Consider the following 13,668-nt stretch of genomic DNA (forward strand, 5'->3'; position numbering starts at 1 on the left):
TCAGCGGGCGGCTCCCGAGGAGCGGCAGCGACTTTGTTTAGCCCTTTGGTGGTTCTTCGCCGGATGGCCTGCCTAGACTTTCTGGGTCCGCACTTTCCGTCCTGTTGAGCCCTGGGGCCTGGTCCCGGGGTGAGGTGGAAAAGGACGAGGCCGGATCCACTAAGATGGCGGCTGTCACCCTCCTACGTAGCTTGCACTTGAATGGAAAAGCCGCTGCGCTGGAGTGTTCGGAAGTCTGGTGGCACGGGACTGAGCCCACGTCCCAAGATATATTGGCCGCTCTGACGACCCTGCATGTGGCATTGATCCATGGCGCCCAAGATCTGGGAAGAAGGATGGCCGCCATTGCAGTGCCGCCATTCCACACAGATGCATCTCGATCTCAAGGAAACGCCGACGTGTCTGTCCCTATGTCAGTGGAGAGTGCTCCATCTACGCCCATGTTTGTGGAGGCGCCGGAAGACCCGGCTCAAGAGATCGCCCTGGACAGCTCTGTAGCACACATGAATGACTCGTTGGGGCGTATACCTGATCAGTGGCCGGGGAAACCACGCCAGTCTGTCTTGGGCTGCCCCGGAGACATCTCAATGCTTGCCGAATGGTGTAACCCTTTCTCCTTGGATGGTGCGACTGTGTTCGGACTTGAGGATATTTTTGGTGTCGATACCGACTCAGATGGATTTTTGCCATATACATTCGGCTGGGTATTGGTTGCTGAAATCCCATGGAGTAATAACGCGGCTCGGTCCGCACGGACCACCTGGATTCTGCATGCAGCTCTGTCTGCCGCTTGAGAACTGGGCTTATGTCGGTGTTATTGATAGGAAAGGCCAAGGGTGATATTGCCTGTGATCCGGTGGACTTATTGATGGCCGATGGTGATTTGGGAGACATTCGGCGGGGAGTTTATTGATGGTGCTTTCAGTGCTCAATATTTTCCATGGCTATTCTGATTATGCTTTTAGGATGTTTACCGGGTGCAGGGGCGAGGGGTGTGGCTGAGTGGCGATATCGATGGCCCTCCTCCACCTTTTCCTTTTTTCTCTGCTTCTTTTCTTCTTTCTCTTCCTTTACTATATTTCGTGTCTCCTTTAGGGCGACAGGCACGCTGCTGGGGGGGGGGGGGGTAGGCCATGGCCTTCTGCAGCCGTGCAGGGTGGGGGTAGGAGGATGGGAGTTGGTACTTCGTCCCATGTTTCCTGCGCTATGCTTCGTTTTGAGGGGAGGGGTGCAGCTTGCTGTGGAATGGGATTGTGGTCACATTTGTCCTGATTTTTATACCTTTCCTCCAATACTTAAACTGTGTATGCATTATTCGCGGATTCCCTGATTCAGGCTTGTTATTGTAGGACCATGTATGACTGAACGACACTGATCCTTATTTTTTCTTATTATAAAATGAACCTTCATTAATCCTGACTTTCGACCACTACGCCTTTATGCGAGTCATATCCTGGACGTTTGTTAGACCCCGGTTCTCGAGCTGTTATGTTACCTACATTGATTTGCTATACTTATGACTTGGCTAGCGGCCGGCCGGGATGGTTGTAGGCCCATACTTGTATTGGCTTGAATTAATAATAAAGGTTCAACAAAAAAAAAAAGACTGATCATGGGGAAATCAATTTCACATAGTATGGGTGGGAACCTTTGGCTTTGCTTTCCCTCCGATTCCTATTGTGCTCAAGGTTAAAATAAACAAACAAAAACCATGCCATCTCATCCTTCTAACTTACAGCATGGCCCAGACAGTACTGGCACATAGAGATGCGTCTCCTTTCCGAGTTTCCTACTTTATTTGGCACAATCTGGTCTGTCCTATTTCTCAGTAGCAATCTCTCATTTCAGAAGAGAAAACAGATCGTCCTTATGTTCTTAAGAAGATACCATAGGGACGACCAAAGTACAATTAAGGTAATAGGTCTTTTTAGTGTTTTTCCTCCTGTCAGAAGGCCACCTATTCTATGGCAACTTAATACTGTTTGAGCTCAACTAATGAAACCTCCTTTTGGACCTATTTATATGGCAGATCTAACATATCTTAAATGGAATACAGCTCTGCTACTTGCTCTAACATCAAAGCATACAAAAAGTGATGGATGGGATGCTTGAATTAATCCCATTCATTTGTAATTATTTAGGCCACATCCCAGTCCGTCAGGATTTTGCACACCATGCAACAATGGACATAGCTAAATGCAAATCAGTCTTGATCCTGCTCCAATGGGAACCGTTCAGCCCAGGCTACAAACGCAGGTCCTCCCTGAACTGTACCACAAGCTACCCAACACTAGTTGTGTCCTAGTCAGGGCTCATCAATCTAGTAGAGATTGGTTGCAATGACTGTGTGTACGGGACTCCCTTCTGGGCATACCAGTCCCGCTTAGGGTGACCCTGAAGCATATAAAAAAGTAATGGATGGAATGCTTGCATTCATCTCAGCCACTGGTAATTGCTCGGACCACATACCAGCCCATCACTATTTTACGCACCATGCTACCTCAGTTTGGACCCAGCTATATGCAAATCAGTCTTGATTTGGCTCCAGTGGGAACCATTCAGCCGAGATGCCAACCAAGGTCCTCCTTGAACCGTAACACAAGCAACTCAGAACTGTTTTTTTTCCTAGTTATGGTTCATCAGTCTGGTAGAGGTTGGTTCCATTGACTCTAGGCATACCAGTCCCATTAAATGTTTGTTTGTGAGTTTTGTAGAGCGCGTAGCTGCCCAGGGGCTTCCCAGTGCTACGGAGCAGAGAGCGTTTACCAGTGACTCAACCTGGGAATAGCCATGTCTTCAGTTTTTTTTTTTCTGAAGGCAATCTCATCTGTAAAGAATCTTCCTTCAATGGGCATGGAGTTCCAAAGTTTTGGTACTAAATGCTTGAATGATCTTCCTCTCCATCTGGATCGCCTAATCCTAGTGGTTTTGACCGGGTGATCTGAAGAGGATCTTGGGGCTCTTTCCGTTGTGTAGGGTGTGATCAGGGCCCTTGGTAGAGTTGGCCCTTTTCCGTTCAAGGCCCTGTGTGCTATGCACTGTGCCTTGAACTTCACCTTGGCCTGAACCGGCAGCCAGTGGAGGGTTTTCAGAGCCTTTTTTGCTGATTCATATCTTGGTATACTTCTGAGTAACCTGGCTGCTGCATTTTGTACCACCTGTAGTCTATTTAGCACGTATTTGTGTGACCCCGGAAGAGAGAGTTCCAGTAGTTTAGGCACGAGACCACCAAAGACTGTATCACTGTTCTCTGGGACTCCTCTGGAATGAGGTCAAGAATTTTTCAGAGCATCTGCAAAAATTTAAAAGCAGGTGGCGGCCAGTTTCTTGGCTTGAGTTTCCATAGTGAGGTTGTGGTCTATCCACACTCCTATGTTCTTTATGGAATTTTTATGCACCGGTGGACTTCCCAATTCATTTGGCCATTCCATGGTGATTTGTCCCGGTTTAGTTTTAGCTTTCAGCTTGCCATCCAGCTGGCTACCTTTTCCATGCAGGGAGACACTAGGTTGTGTTTCGAGTCGGGGTCCCCTGCTAATGAAAGTACCAGTTGGGTGTCATCTGTGTAGGTTACAATTGACAACCCAAATTCCTGGACCATCTCGGCCAGAGGTTACATGTACATATTAAACAATGTAGAACTGAGGGAGGAGCCCTGTGGCACACCCTATGTGACCTCTAGACTGTCCGAGAAGTGTCCATATTCTGTGGTTTGAAAGAATCTGCCCTTCAAGAATGGTACTATTTACCTTAACTTGTGGTCTTGCATCCCTGCTCTCTAGTCTAAGAGTGAGTGTTTTGTGAGCCATCGTATCAAAGGCTGTACTCAAGTAGAGCAGCAGGACGGCGGCAGCACCTCTTTGATCGATGATTCCCTTCAGTTCTTTTTTGACCAATAGTAAGGCAGCTGTGTGCTGGTCTAAAACCCATTAGGGTCTGGTGCAGGACCTCATTCTCTTCTAAGAACTGGGACAGCGTGTGGTTGACATGTTTTTCAGCCATCTTTCCTAAGATGGGTAGGAGTGATATGGGTGACACTAAGGCATATAAAAAAAGTCATTTATGGAATGCTTTCGTTCTTCTCAGCCACTGGTAATTACTCTGGCCGCATCCCAGAGTCCATCATCATTTTGCATGTGTTCCGGTTGTGGGAAGACCTGCTTTGGCAGCTTGGGCTGAACTGTTCCAATTGGATTAGAGTCCAGACTGATATGCATTTTGTTTGGTACAAGCTGAGATGTCACAGTATGCAAAGTAATCATAGATTGGAATCCAGCTCGAGTAATTACCAGTGGCTAAGATTAATTCAAGAATTATATCCACCACTTTTTAAAATTATTTAGTGACTTGCTCTGACATCGGCAAGTTTGTGCAGGGGAGATGCAAGAATTCACTATAAAAGAGCCTTATTTGCATTTGGGGACAGCAGGTCCATACTAAGAAAAAATGTACATTTTATTCCTAAGGTTGGCGTCATAATTTCACCGTAATAAACCAACTAAGGATGAAGCAGAAAGAACCACACATACAGACCCTCGAGGATTTCGCGGTTTGCCATGAAATCGGTACTTTTGTAAAAATGCGGCGATTCTTTTACAAAAGTGCCAGCGAAATCGGCAATGCGCACAATTAGACAGTAACTGCTGGTGACTAAGTTTCATTGGGAGATGCTTCTTCCACATTTTAAGAGTGTGCCTTTATCATATCAAACTCTGGCAGAAACATGGCCTCTTGGGAGCTAAACCCAGTGAAGGAACTGGTATGGTAAGGGTAACATGACAAATGTAGGTGGCAGGCGAGAGAAGGGCGGCGGCAAGCTTCCTTGTAACAGAGTTGGCACAAGTAAGGGCCAGGCAGACGAAAGGTGTCGGGCATCATGGCGCAAAAGGCAGCACAAGAAGATGAGATGGGGACAAAGGCAGGAAGGAGTGGGATGGCAGAGAGCACATTAGGGTAGAACCTGGCGCGGGTAGAAATCAAGAGAGGAAGACATTTTCCAGGCATCAAGCGAAATGACGAGGTAAGACCAGGATATGAGTTTATGAGGTGGCAACTGGATAAAAGCAGGGAGTAGAAGAAAGGTAAACAGGAAGGGACCATCTTGGGGGCAGTATGGGATACAGGCAGGTAATTAATGTGCAGCAAGGTGATGGGTACCATGGAGGCAGGTGACCAGAACAGGACGCTTAGGGGGCAAGCAGTGAACTCAATGGGGCAGATCAGGTGAAAAGAAGTCACACACTAACAGAATAGTAAAAAAACAAGCATTTGCAATGCAATAGGTCCCGCATTTACTTAAGTTTGAGCTATTAGCATTGTAAATGACAATGCCTTTTATTTATGTTTTGGTTTTTTAAAACTTAAATAAATGGTATTGTCATTTACAATGACAATAGCTTGAACGCGCGTAAATGCGAGTCCTATTACATTGCAAATGTTATAATGTTGTGCCCACCCACCCCCTTCACCCATGTAAACATAAACGGTCGGAGCCCTAGCCAGACCCTCCAGGATTTCGCGATTTGCCTTGAAGTATTACACGGTTGTATAGTGCCTTTATTGTGAGTTTCTCCTCTGCTGCTCCTAAGTTGATTCCACAGGTCAAATACTGTGATTGGTTGCATAATTTCAATTTCTTTGGGTATCTCCCTGTCCCTCCAATCTGGACCCCCAGAGCTTACACTAAGGTAGGTTCTAGAATGCCATTTCCTATGGGGTCCTACCAGGCCATCTGTGATGGGCTTCTCAGAACCTATATTAAAGCAAATGGAGTATTGCATTTCCAAGGGATAACTGCCTTCACCTGTGGGCTGCTTCCTCTGTTCTATATCCCAGGTTGCCTATTGCTGAAACAGTTTCCAATGATGTAAGGCTGAAAATGAATGATTATGAGTAAAATAAAGTGCCATAAAAAAGCTGCTAAATTTCCATATTTGTGCCGCTAAATTTCCATCTTTGTGCCACTACATTTGCTAATCGATGCCGCAATATCCTGGGGGGTCTGATACATACTCTGGATGTAGGTGTTCTCAAATTCTACATTGACAGAACTGACCAGCTTCTATTTGCATACGGTCATCTCAGAAAGGATTGACATTTCCAAACAGACAGTAGCACACTGGGTTTCAGCAACCAAAGCCTCTGTCCTCTAAAAGCAGGATGTCCAGTACATGGTACTGTAAAGACTCATTCCACTGGTACCCCTCTGTCGCAGATTTGCAGAGGATCTACATGGAAGAACACACTTTTTTTTCTGCTCGCCCCAACTATTGTTATCTGTTTTAAAGTGATGCTGTTTTATGGCAGACTATCATTCACCACCTTTTCTTATAAGGTGAGCTAAAACACATAGATACATTGTTTTTCCACCGGATTCCATTCCCACCAACCACTTATAAGTTGATTGTTAATACAAATCTAATATTTATTATACACTGCTGACCTATGTGTACAAATTGTATTTACTGCTTGATATTCTTATTTAACCATATGAATCTGAGGAATCTAATACTGGAGAAAAAAATGCAAGTTACTTACTTGTATTCTGAAGCTCTCCAGTATTGGAATCTTTCATAGATACACCTGCAACACACACTTCTCCCCAGTACGGGCTCATCTAAATCAGGCTGTGTGCATACTCCTGTGTAAGAAATCTGAGGTATGTTGATCTTTTGTGTCGAGGTGTTGGTCTTCCTGTGCTCTGATTGGTTGAAGTTTGCTTATTTTCTAAGGTGTGTCCTCTCCAAATTATTAAAGCCTAGCTTAGCTCAAAAACATGTAATAATTTTGCATAAAAATTATATTTTACATATATGTAGCCATTTACCTATTTCTTTGTGTTAATTTGCTGAAAAGATAGTTTTTTTCCCTCCATGGTTTTCTTTTGGATAATGAGCTCCTACCCCCCTGAGGAGGTCACTGATTTCCCGGCACAATAATATAGTGGTATACTTTATTTGTTCCCTTCCTGAGACTTTGCGTTTTTACCTATTGCATGTGAAAATTATGCTTTAAAATGCACCATTTGGCATTGCTTTTGTTGCTATATTTCTTAGTTTCTACACCGTGTAGAGAAAGTCTTCTAAGTCTCTCATTTCACATGCCAGCTCAGTTGAACTCTCAGCAGGTATTTCTCTGCCACTTACAAACTGTTCCTGCTGTCACTGCTCTGGGTGGCTATTGGAATAATTGGCGGTAGTTCAGCATCATTTTATTATAAGGTGAGCAGTTGACAGTGGTACATTTATTTGCTTGCTATTCTGATTCAAGCATGTGAATCGAAATTTGCCTAGCTTACGTAATGGTAAGTTTCAATTCTATTAAGGACACGGAGGCGAGGATTATGCTATATCTTCCTTCGCTTTATTAACATAAAGAAACCACAGCAGCTTAGGAAAAGATATGATAAGAACAAAAAATGCTTTAAACATAAAGCATTAACGTAATGTTCAACAAAAATCAACAACAACTCCCAAGAGTCTCTTTGTTATAATCATAGTCCACAGTCCTTTGTCACTGTTCATCATCCCTATATAACCGGACTTCCCATCATCTTCCTCCTCTTTCTTCGCGCAGATCACGCTTAAGCCTCATTGGTCCTGTTTAGCACCGTCGTTGCCTGTCAAAAAAGGAACAGCGTCAGCGAGGTGGCCCAGTAAAAGGCGACAACAAGGCGAGGAGCATTCAGTGAACAACACAGTACTGACAACGTAAAGGAAAACGCTTTACTTACTGCCATACGGGTGGGTAGAGACACCACCGTAGTCCGGGTGGGATAATCCTCGCCTCCGTGTCCTTAATAGAATTGAAACTTACCGTTACGTAAGCTAGGCAAATTTCGATTCTATGTCAGGACCGGAGGCTTCAGATTATGCTAGTTTAAAGCTTACTTACCACCAACTGAGCTAAATCCACCACTGGCTTAAAATAAAACCTCTTGAAGGTGGAATCCGAGGACCAGTCCGCCGCTCGCATAAGGTCCTCCAGACGAGCACCCACCGAGAATGCCTTAGAGGCCATGGCCCCCCTGGCGGAGTGTGCTCCAAAGAGAGAAGTATTGATGCCCGCTTCTTGCATGACCCAATGCACCCACCTAGCGATAGTGGGGGAGGAGACAGCTTTGTGTGGCTTCCGCAGGGCAATCAACAGTTGACGCTCGCCCGGAGGGCGAAGATCCAATGTCAGGTCCTCATATGCTTTGAGGCATTGCACGACACACAACTTAGGAGTGTCAGTAAAGGCTGGATAAGAAATGGAACGCGACGACGTCTTAGTGCGTCGACCCACCGTGAAAGTAACCCCCTCCGGGGAAAAAATGCGTGCAGAAACATCCAGCGCGCGCACGTCCGAGACGCGCCTACAAGAGACCAGACATAACAACATGGCTAATTTCGCCGAAAGCTCCTTCAGAGACAGATAAGGATTCGCTGGCCACGATAGGAACAGGTTCAGAACCAAATTGACGTCCCAAAGGACGGAGTACCTGGGCTCCGGCGGCAGTGCGAGGCGAACCGCACGCAGAAGTCGGCACACAAAAGGGTGTTCCCCTACCGGGTGGCCATCGATGTTATCATGGCCCGCAGAAATCGCCGACCGGATAGCATTGATCGTTCTATACGCCAAGCCTTTGTCGGCCAAATGAGCCAGGAAATTCAGCACGGGAACAAGGCCGGCGACCATGGGATCCAAATCCCTTCGTAAACACCAACGCATCCACTTAAGCCAAGCGGATCTGTAACGCTTCGTCGTACTATCGGCCCATGCTTTGGAGAGCAAGTGCTCAGCTGACCCCGAAAGGCCCGGGAGCGTCCAGCGTCTCCTGAGAGCCTCCACGCCACGAGGCGGGGAGTGTTCTGCATGACGAGAGGGTGAGGTTCCCGATCCGGGCTCGTCAGGAGCAGAGGAAACAGGGGGAGTAGGATTGGAAAATCCCAGGAAAGTTCCAGAAGAACCGGAAACCAAACTTGAGACCTCCACAGCGGTGTAACCAACACCAGGTCCGCACCCTGGCGGCGTATTTGAGCCGCCGTCCGCATGATCATGGAGAACGGGGGAAACGCAAACGGCTGCTCCCGACTCCAATCCTGTAAGAACGCGTCCGTGGCCTCCGCCAGAGGGTCCGGCCTCCAGCTGTAAAACCGCGGCAGCTGGTGGTCGAGACGGGACGCGAATAGGTCCACCGAGAAGGGGCCCCAAAGGGAGTGTAGCCACCGGAAGACTCCCGGATCCAGTTTCCACTGGCTGGCATCCCTGAGATGTCGAGAGTGCCAATCCGCCACCTGATTGGACTGGCCTGGTAGATACTCCGCCGTCACCGCAACGTGACGAGACAGGCAATAATCCCAGAAGTCCTTCGCTAAATCCGCCAATGCGCGGGACCGAGGACCTCCCAGGTGGTTCACATATCGGACCGCCGAGACATTGTCCATCCGTAGCAGGACACAAGCCTTGACCGAATCTTTGGCCCAGCAGCGAACCGCGAAGGAGCCCGCAAGGAGCTCCAAACAATTGATATGCAATTGTTGTTCTTCTGACGACCAGGCGCCGCCGGTGGAAAAATCCCCGCACCGGGCGCCCCAGCCCGACCTGCTGGCGTCGGACTCTATTATTAAGTCCGGGGCCGACCCGAAGATCGCTCGCCCATTCCATGCCTCCATGAGAGACAGCCACCATGACATCTCCTCCTTCACTTCGTCCGTGAGGGGAACCCACTGATCGTAACACATCCCACGGCGCAAATGCTGCGCTTTCAGGCGCTGAAGAGCCCTGTAGTGCAGTGGGCCTGGGAAAATCGCCTGGATGGAGGACGACAGAAGACCCACCACCTTGGCGACATGGCGCAGTGACGTACGATCCCTCGCGATCGTCTGCCGAAGCAGGTGTCGTATCTTTGCGACCTTCCGGCTCGGCAGGCTCAAAACCGCCTGCACCGAGTCCACCACGAAACCTAAAAAGGTGATCTGCTGAGTGGGAACCAAGACTGACTTGGAGCCGTTGACGACGAACCCCAGTCGCTGAAGCAGGCCGACCGCTTGACGCAGCTGTCCTGCCAGCACCTCCGGGCACTGCCCCATGAGGAGGATGTCGTCCAAGTATACTATCATACGGACCCCTTGGCTTCTGAGAAACTCCACTACCGGGTGAAGGACCTTCGTGAAGCACCACGGGGCCGAAGAAAGGCCGAACGGCAGGGCGGTGAATTCGAACACCTGGCCGTCCCACAGGAATTGTAGGAAACGACGATGAGGGGGGTGGATGGGAACGACCAAGTAGGCATCTTTGAGATCCAGTCGCACCATCCAATCCCGAGGGAGGAGCACGTCCCGAAGGAGGTGGATCCCCTCCATCTTGAAGTGACGGTAGACCAACCACCCATTGAATTCCTTGAGATTGATCACAGGCCTCTTGCCCCCATCCGTCTTGTCTACCAAGAAGACGTCGCTGAGGAACCCATGTGGGTGGCGTGTTGATAGGCGGATGGCTCCCTTGCGCAGCAAGTCCGAGACCTCCCCGTCTATCAATCGCGCGTCGGAATCTGAGAAAACCATCGGGCGCGGGGGCCTCACCTGAGTTGGCTGGTCGTGAAACTCTATATGGAAACCTCTCACAGTTTGCAAAACCCAAGCATCGGCAGTGAGCAACTCCCACTCCCCGTAAAAGCTTGCCAGCCGCCCCCCAATCGGAACTTGATCCAAGCAAAGTACACTTACCGGGGGCATTACCTTGTCCGGACTTCTTTTGGAATCCTCTTCCACCATAGCGTTGTCCCCTGGTGGGGTAGAAATTGGTGTAGTTGGCCGAGGTCTGGTACTGACCTCTTCCGGAGCCTTGACCACGGTTGTTGGTCTGCTGACCACGGCCGATCGCGCGGCCCCTGCCGCGACCGGCCCCTCCAGAAAAACGCTGGTGGAACACCCTCTTGATGCTGGACTGTGCCTTGTTCACGAACTTCCCAAGCTCGCGGATGAAAGGTTCACCGAAGAGGCCACCCTGGGCCACGGCACCTGCCTCCGACGAGGCCAGGTCCCCCAGCTTCGGGTCCAGCTTAATAAGGAGCGACCGCCGCCGCTCCGTGGACAGGGCACAGTTGGCGTTGCCCAAGAAGACGATCACCCTCTGGGCCCAGTTGGAGAGCACCTCCGGTGAAATGGCGGTGCCATTCGCTCGAGCCTCCTCCGCCATATCGAGGATCTTCGTGGCGGGCCCAACCGCATCCAACAGCTTGTCCTGGCAGGCCCGCCAGGACCGATCGATCCCCTTCCTGGGGTCCTTCATGAATTTCGCCAGGAAGGTGGCCATCTTGGGGTCCAATTCTGGTGTCATGGCCACCTTCCCCTCCAAAGTAGGCCGAGGGCATTCCCCGCGCAGGCAACCCCTCGCCTCCTTCTCCAGGGGCTTGCGCAGCCGGCCCGCGACAAACTTCGCCACCGTCTCCCCCGGGGCCCAGGCCGCGGAACGGGGGTGGACGATCTCGTCCGGGTCCAGCATGCCCGACTCATCTCGGGGCATCTCCTTTCCCGAAGGCGCCGGGAGCCAAGACCGGGTCGACTCCCCGTCGTCATCCGTGTCCGGAGAGTCGTAGATCGGGGAGGCGGGCGCCGTCGACAGGCCGCCCGAAGTGCCAGGATCCACCAAGGGTGTCGAAGGCACCGCCGTCGCCTTGGCCAGGAAGGCGTCACGAAGACGCTCGAAGGCGCCCTTATCCACGCCTTGGGCCTCCGATGAGGGCCCCTCACCCCGGGGTCTCTTCGGAGCGGGCGGCAACTCGCCGGACGTCCCCGGGAGCACGGGGGACGGCGGCACCTGCGCCGCTGCCAGCTTGGCACACTCCTCCACGATGCGGGCCGAAAGGCGGTCCTCCATGGGCCCTACCACCTCCGTCACACAACGATAGATTGAATTGTCCACCGCTTGATAGAACTCATCATCCTGCAGATAGGGGCAAGCCTCCTCCTCATACTCCCCTTCCATCTCGGAACCAAGGGCAAATGCGGGGCACCCAGGAGGGCGGCAACCGAGAAAGTTCTCGAATGTGGGCAGGCCCAGCGGCTGCGATCACGTTTTGGGCCAGCTGACGTGGCAGGTGGGCTGCACCAACCCCCAAGCGCGCAGACCCTCCTCGCCGGGACCGGGTCTACGTACCCCTCAAGCGCGCTAGGCCACACACGAATAAAGAGGTGCACAGATCTCGCCCGAAGGCGATTCACGCGGTCAAAACCGCCATACAGACCCCAAAGGGCGTCAAGTTTGTGAAAGTACAGACCCGGATCACCAGGTGTCAGAGGGGTACGCGAGGGTCGGCCCCTGCGCAAGCAGACCCCACGGCGTGGCTCCTCGTACCGCGGAGGCGCGCCGGAGGGTCGGCGAGGCGACAGGCCGCCCCCTTGCGGTCTATGTACACACCGCACACAAGTGGGAAAAAAGTTGCGTAGGAACGGAAGAACGTTCCCGCAACTAGGGGACTCTGAAAGGAAATAAACCATGCAAGGAGTCCCCAAAGACCGCAAGACAATCAATCACAATAAAAGAAGACAAATAGAAAAGCACTTATCTGGCTGCGGGAGCAGCGAAGAAAGAGGAGGAAGATGATGGGAAGTCCGGTTATATAGGGATGATGAACAGTGACAAAGGACTGTGGACTATGATTATAACAGAGACTCTTGGGAGTTGTTGTTGATTTTTGTTGAACATTACGTTAATGCTTTATGTTTAAAGCATTTTTTGTTCTTATCATATCTTTTCCTAAGCTGCTGTGGTTTCTTTATGTTAATAAAGCGAAGGAAGATATAGCATAATCTGAAGCCTCCGGTCCTGACATAGAATCTATGAACGATGCAATATTGGAGAAAAAATAAACAAGTGTCATAGAATCACATGCAGTCCACCACCCTTCTCCCTCATACAGGCTCATCTCAGTCAGCCAACCACATAGTGAGCCGTATTCCTTAGTCTTATTTTAGAAAAATATAAATAATTCCTTGTTTTTTAATGTTTTGAGTTACTAATGTTTTTCATTTTGCACCTGTATAGTTTGGCGGTAATTATTTAACACTTTTAAATAATTTAAATACAAATTGTTCTAGGGCCACCAACGAGAAGGCAAGTGCCATCTGTCATTGGGGAATGCAATGGCTGCCTGCCGCTGCTTTCAGAAAGTTCTAGAACTGGAGCCAAAAAACACCCAAGCACTACAAGAGGTAAGACATGAGGGGAGACATAGGAAAGAAAAACATGTTTTGTATGCTACTCTGTACTTCATTGTTTGTAAACCTTTTTAATTTTGAAGGTTTTACTATGTTTCTACTGGAAGTTGGTCCTTCCATCTGTTGACCGCCTAAGTGAGCTACTTTGTAGGCACTGTGTTACATTAATTGCTGTAAAGTTGGTTGATTCTTTTCTGGTGAGCAGTCCTCTGTGCTCAGGTGTTTTCATATGTTATCTTGGAGTCACAGTGCTCTATCCTCTCTCCAGATTGATTCCACACATAAACGCCCCCTCTCCCTCCACTGCCTGTTGAAGTGGTCTGAGTCTGTAGTCTATGCTGTTTGCCCTGAACTCTATTCCTGCTTTACCAGCCATTACAATTCCAGTAGTCAATAGATTGTACTTGTATATTTATGCAAAGGCCAATGTTGGGTGCAGGGGTGCTAACCCCTGTCAAGCTGATTC

At 49.5% G+C, this 13,668-nt stretch overlaps 1 protein-coding gene across 1 annotated transcript in view; it reads left to right on the forward strand.

Moving 5' to 3' along the window:
• DNAJC7 (DnaJ heat shock protein family (Hsp40) member C7) overlaps positions 1-13,668 on the forward strand; it is a 649,293-nt gene that overhangs the window by 240,535 nt on the left and 395,090 nt on the right. The window contains exon 4 of the mRNA XM_086924152.1: positions 13,083-13,196. Within this exon, the coding sequence (XP_086780278.1) occupies positions 13,083-13,196 (114 nt within the window). The remainder of the gene's footprint in view (positions 1-13,082; positions 13,197-13,668) is intronic.

The sequence above is a fragment of the Lissotriton vulgaris genome, chromosome 5 (assembly GCF_964263255.1).
Source record: "Lissotriton vulgaris chromosome 5, aLisVul1.2, whole genome shotgun sequence".
In the NCBI taxonomy this organism is placed as follows: domain Eukaryota; kingdom Metazoa; phylum Chordata; class Amphibia; order Caudata; family Salamandridae; genus Lissotriton; species Lissotriton vulgaris.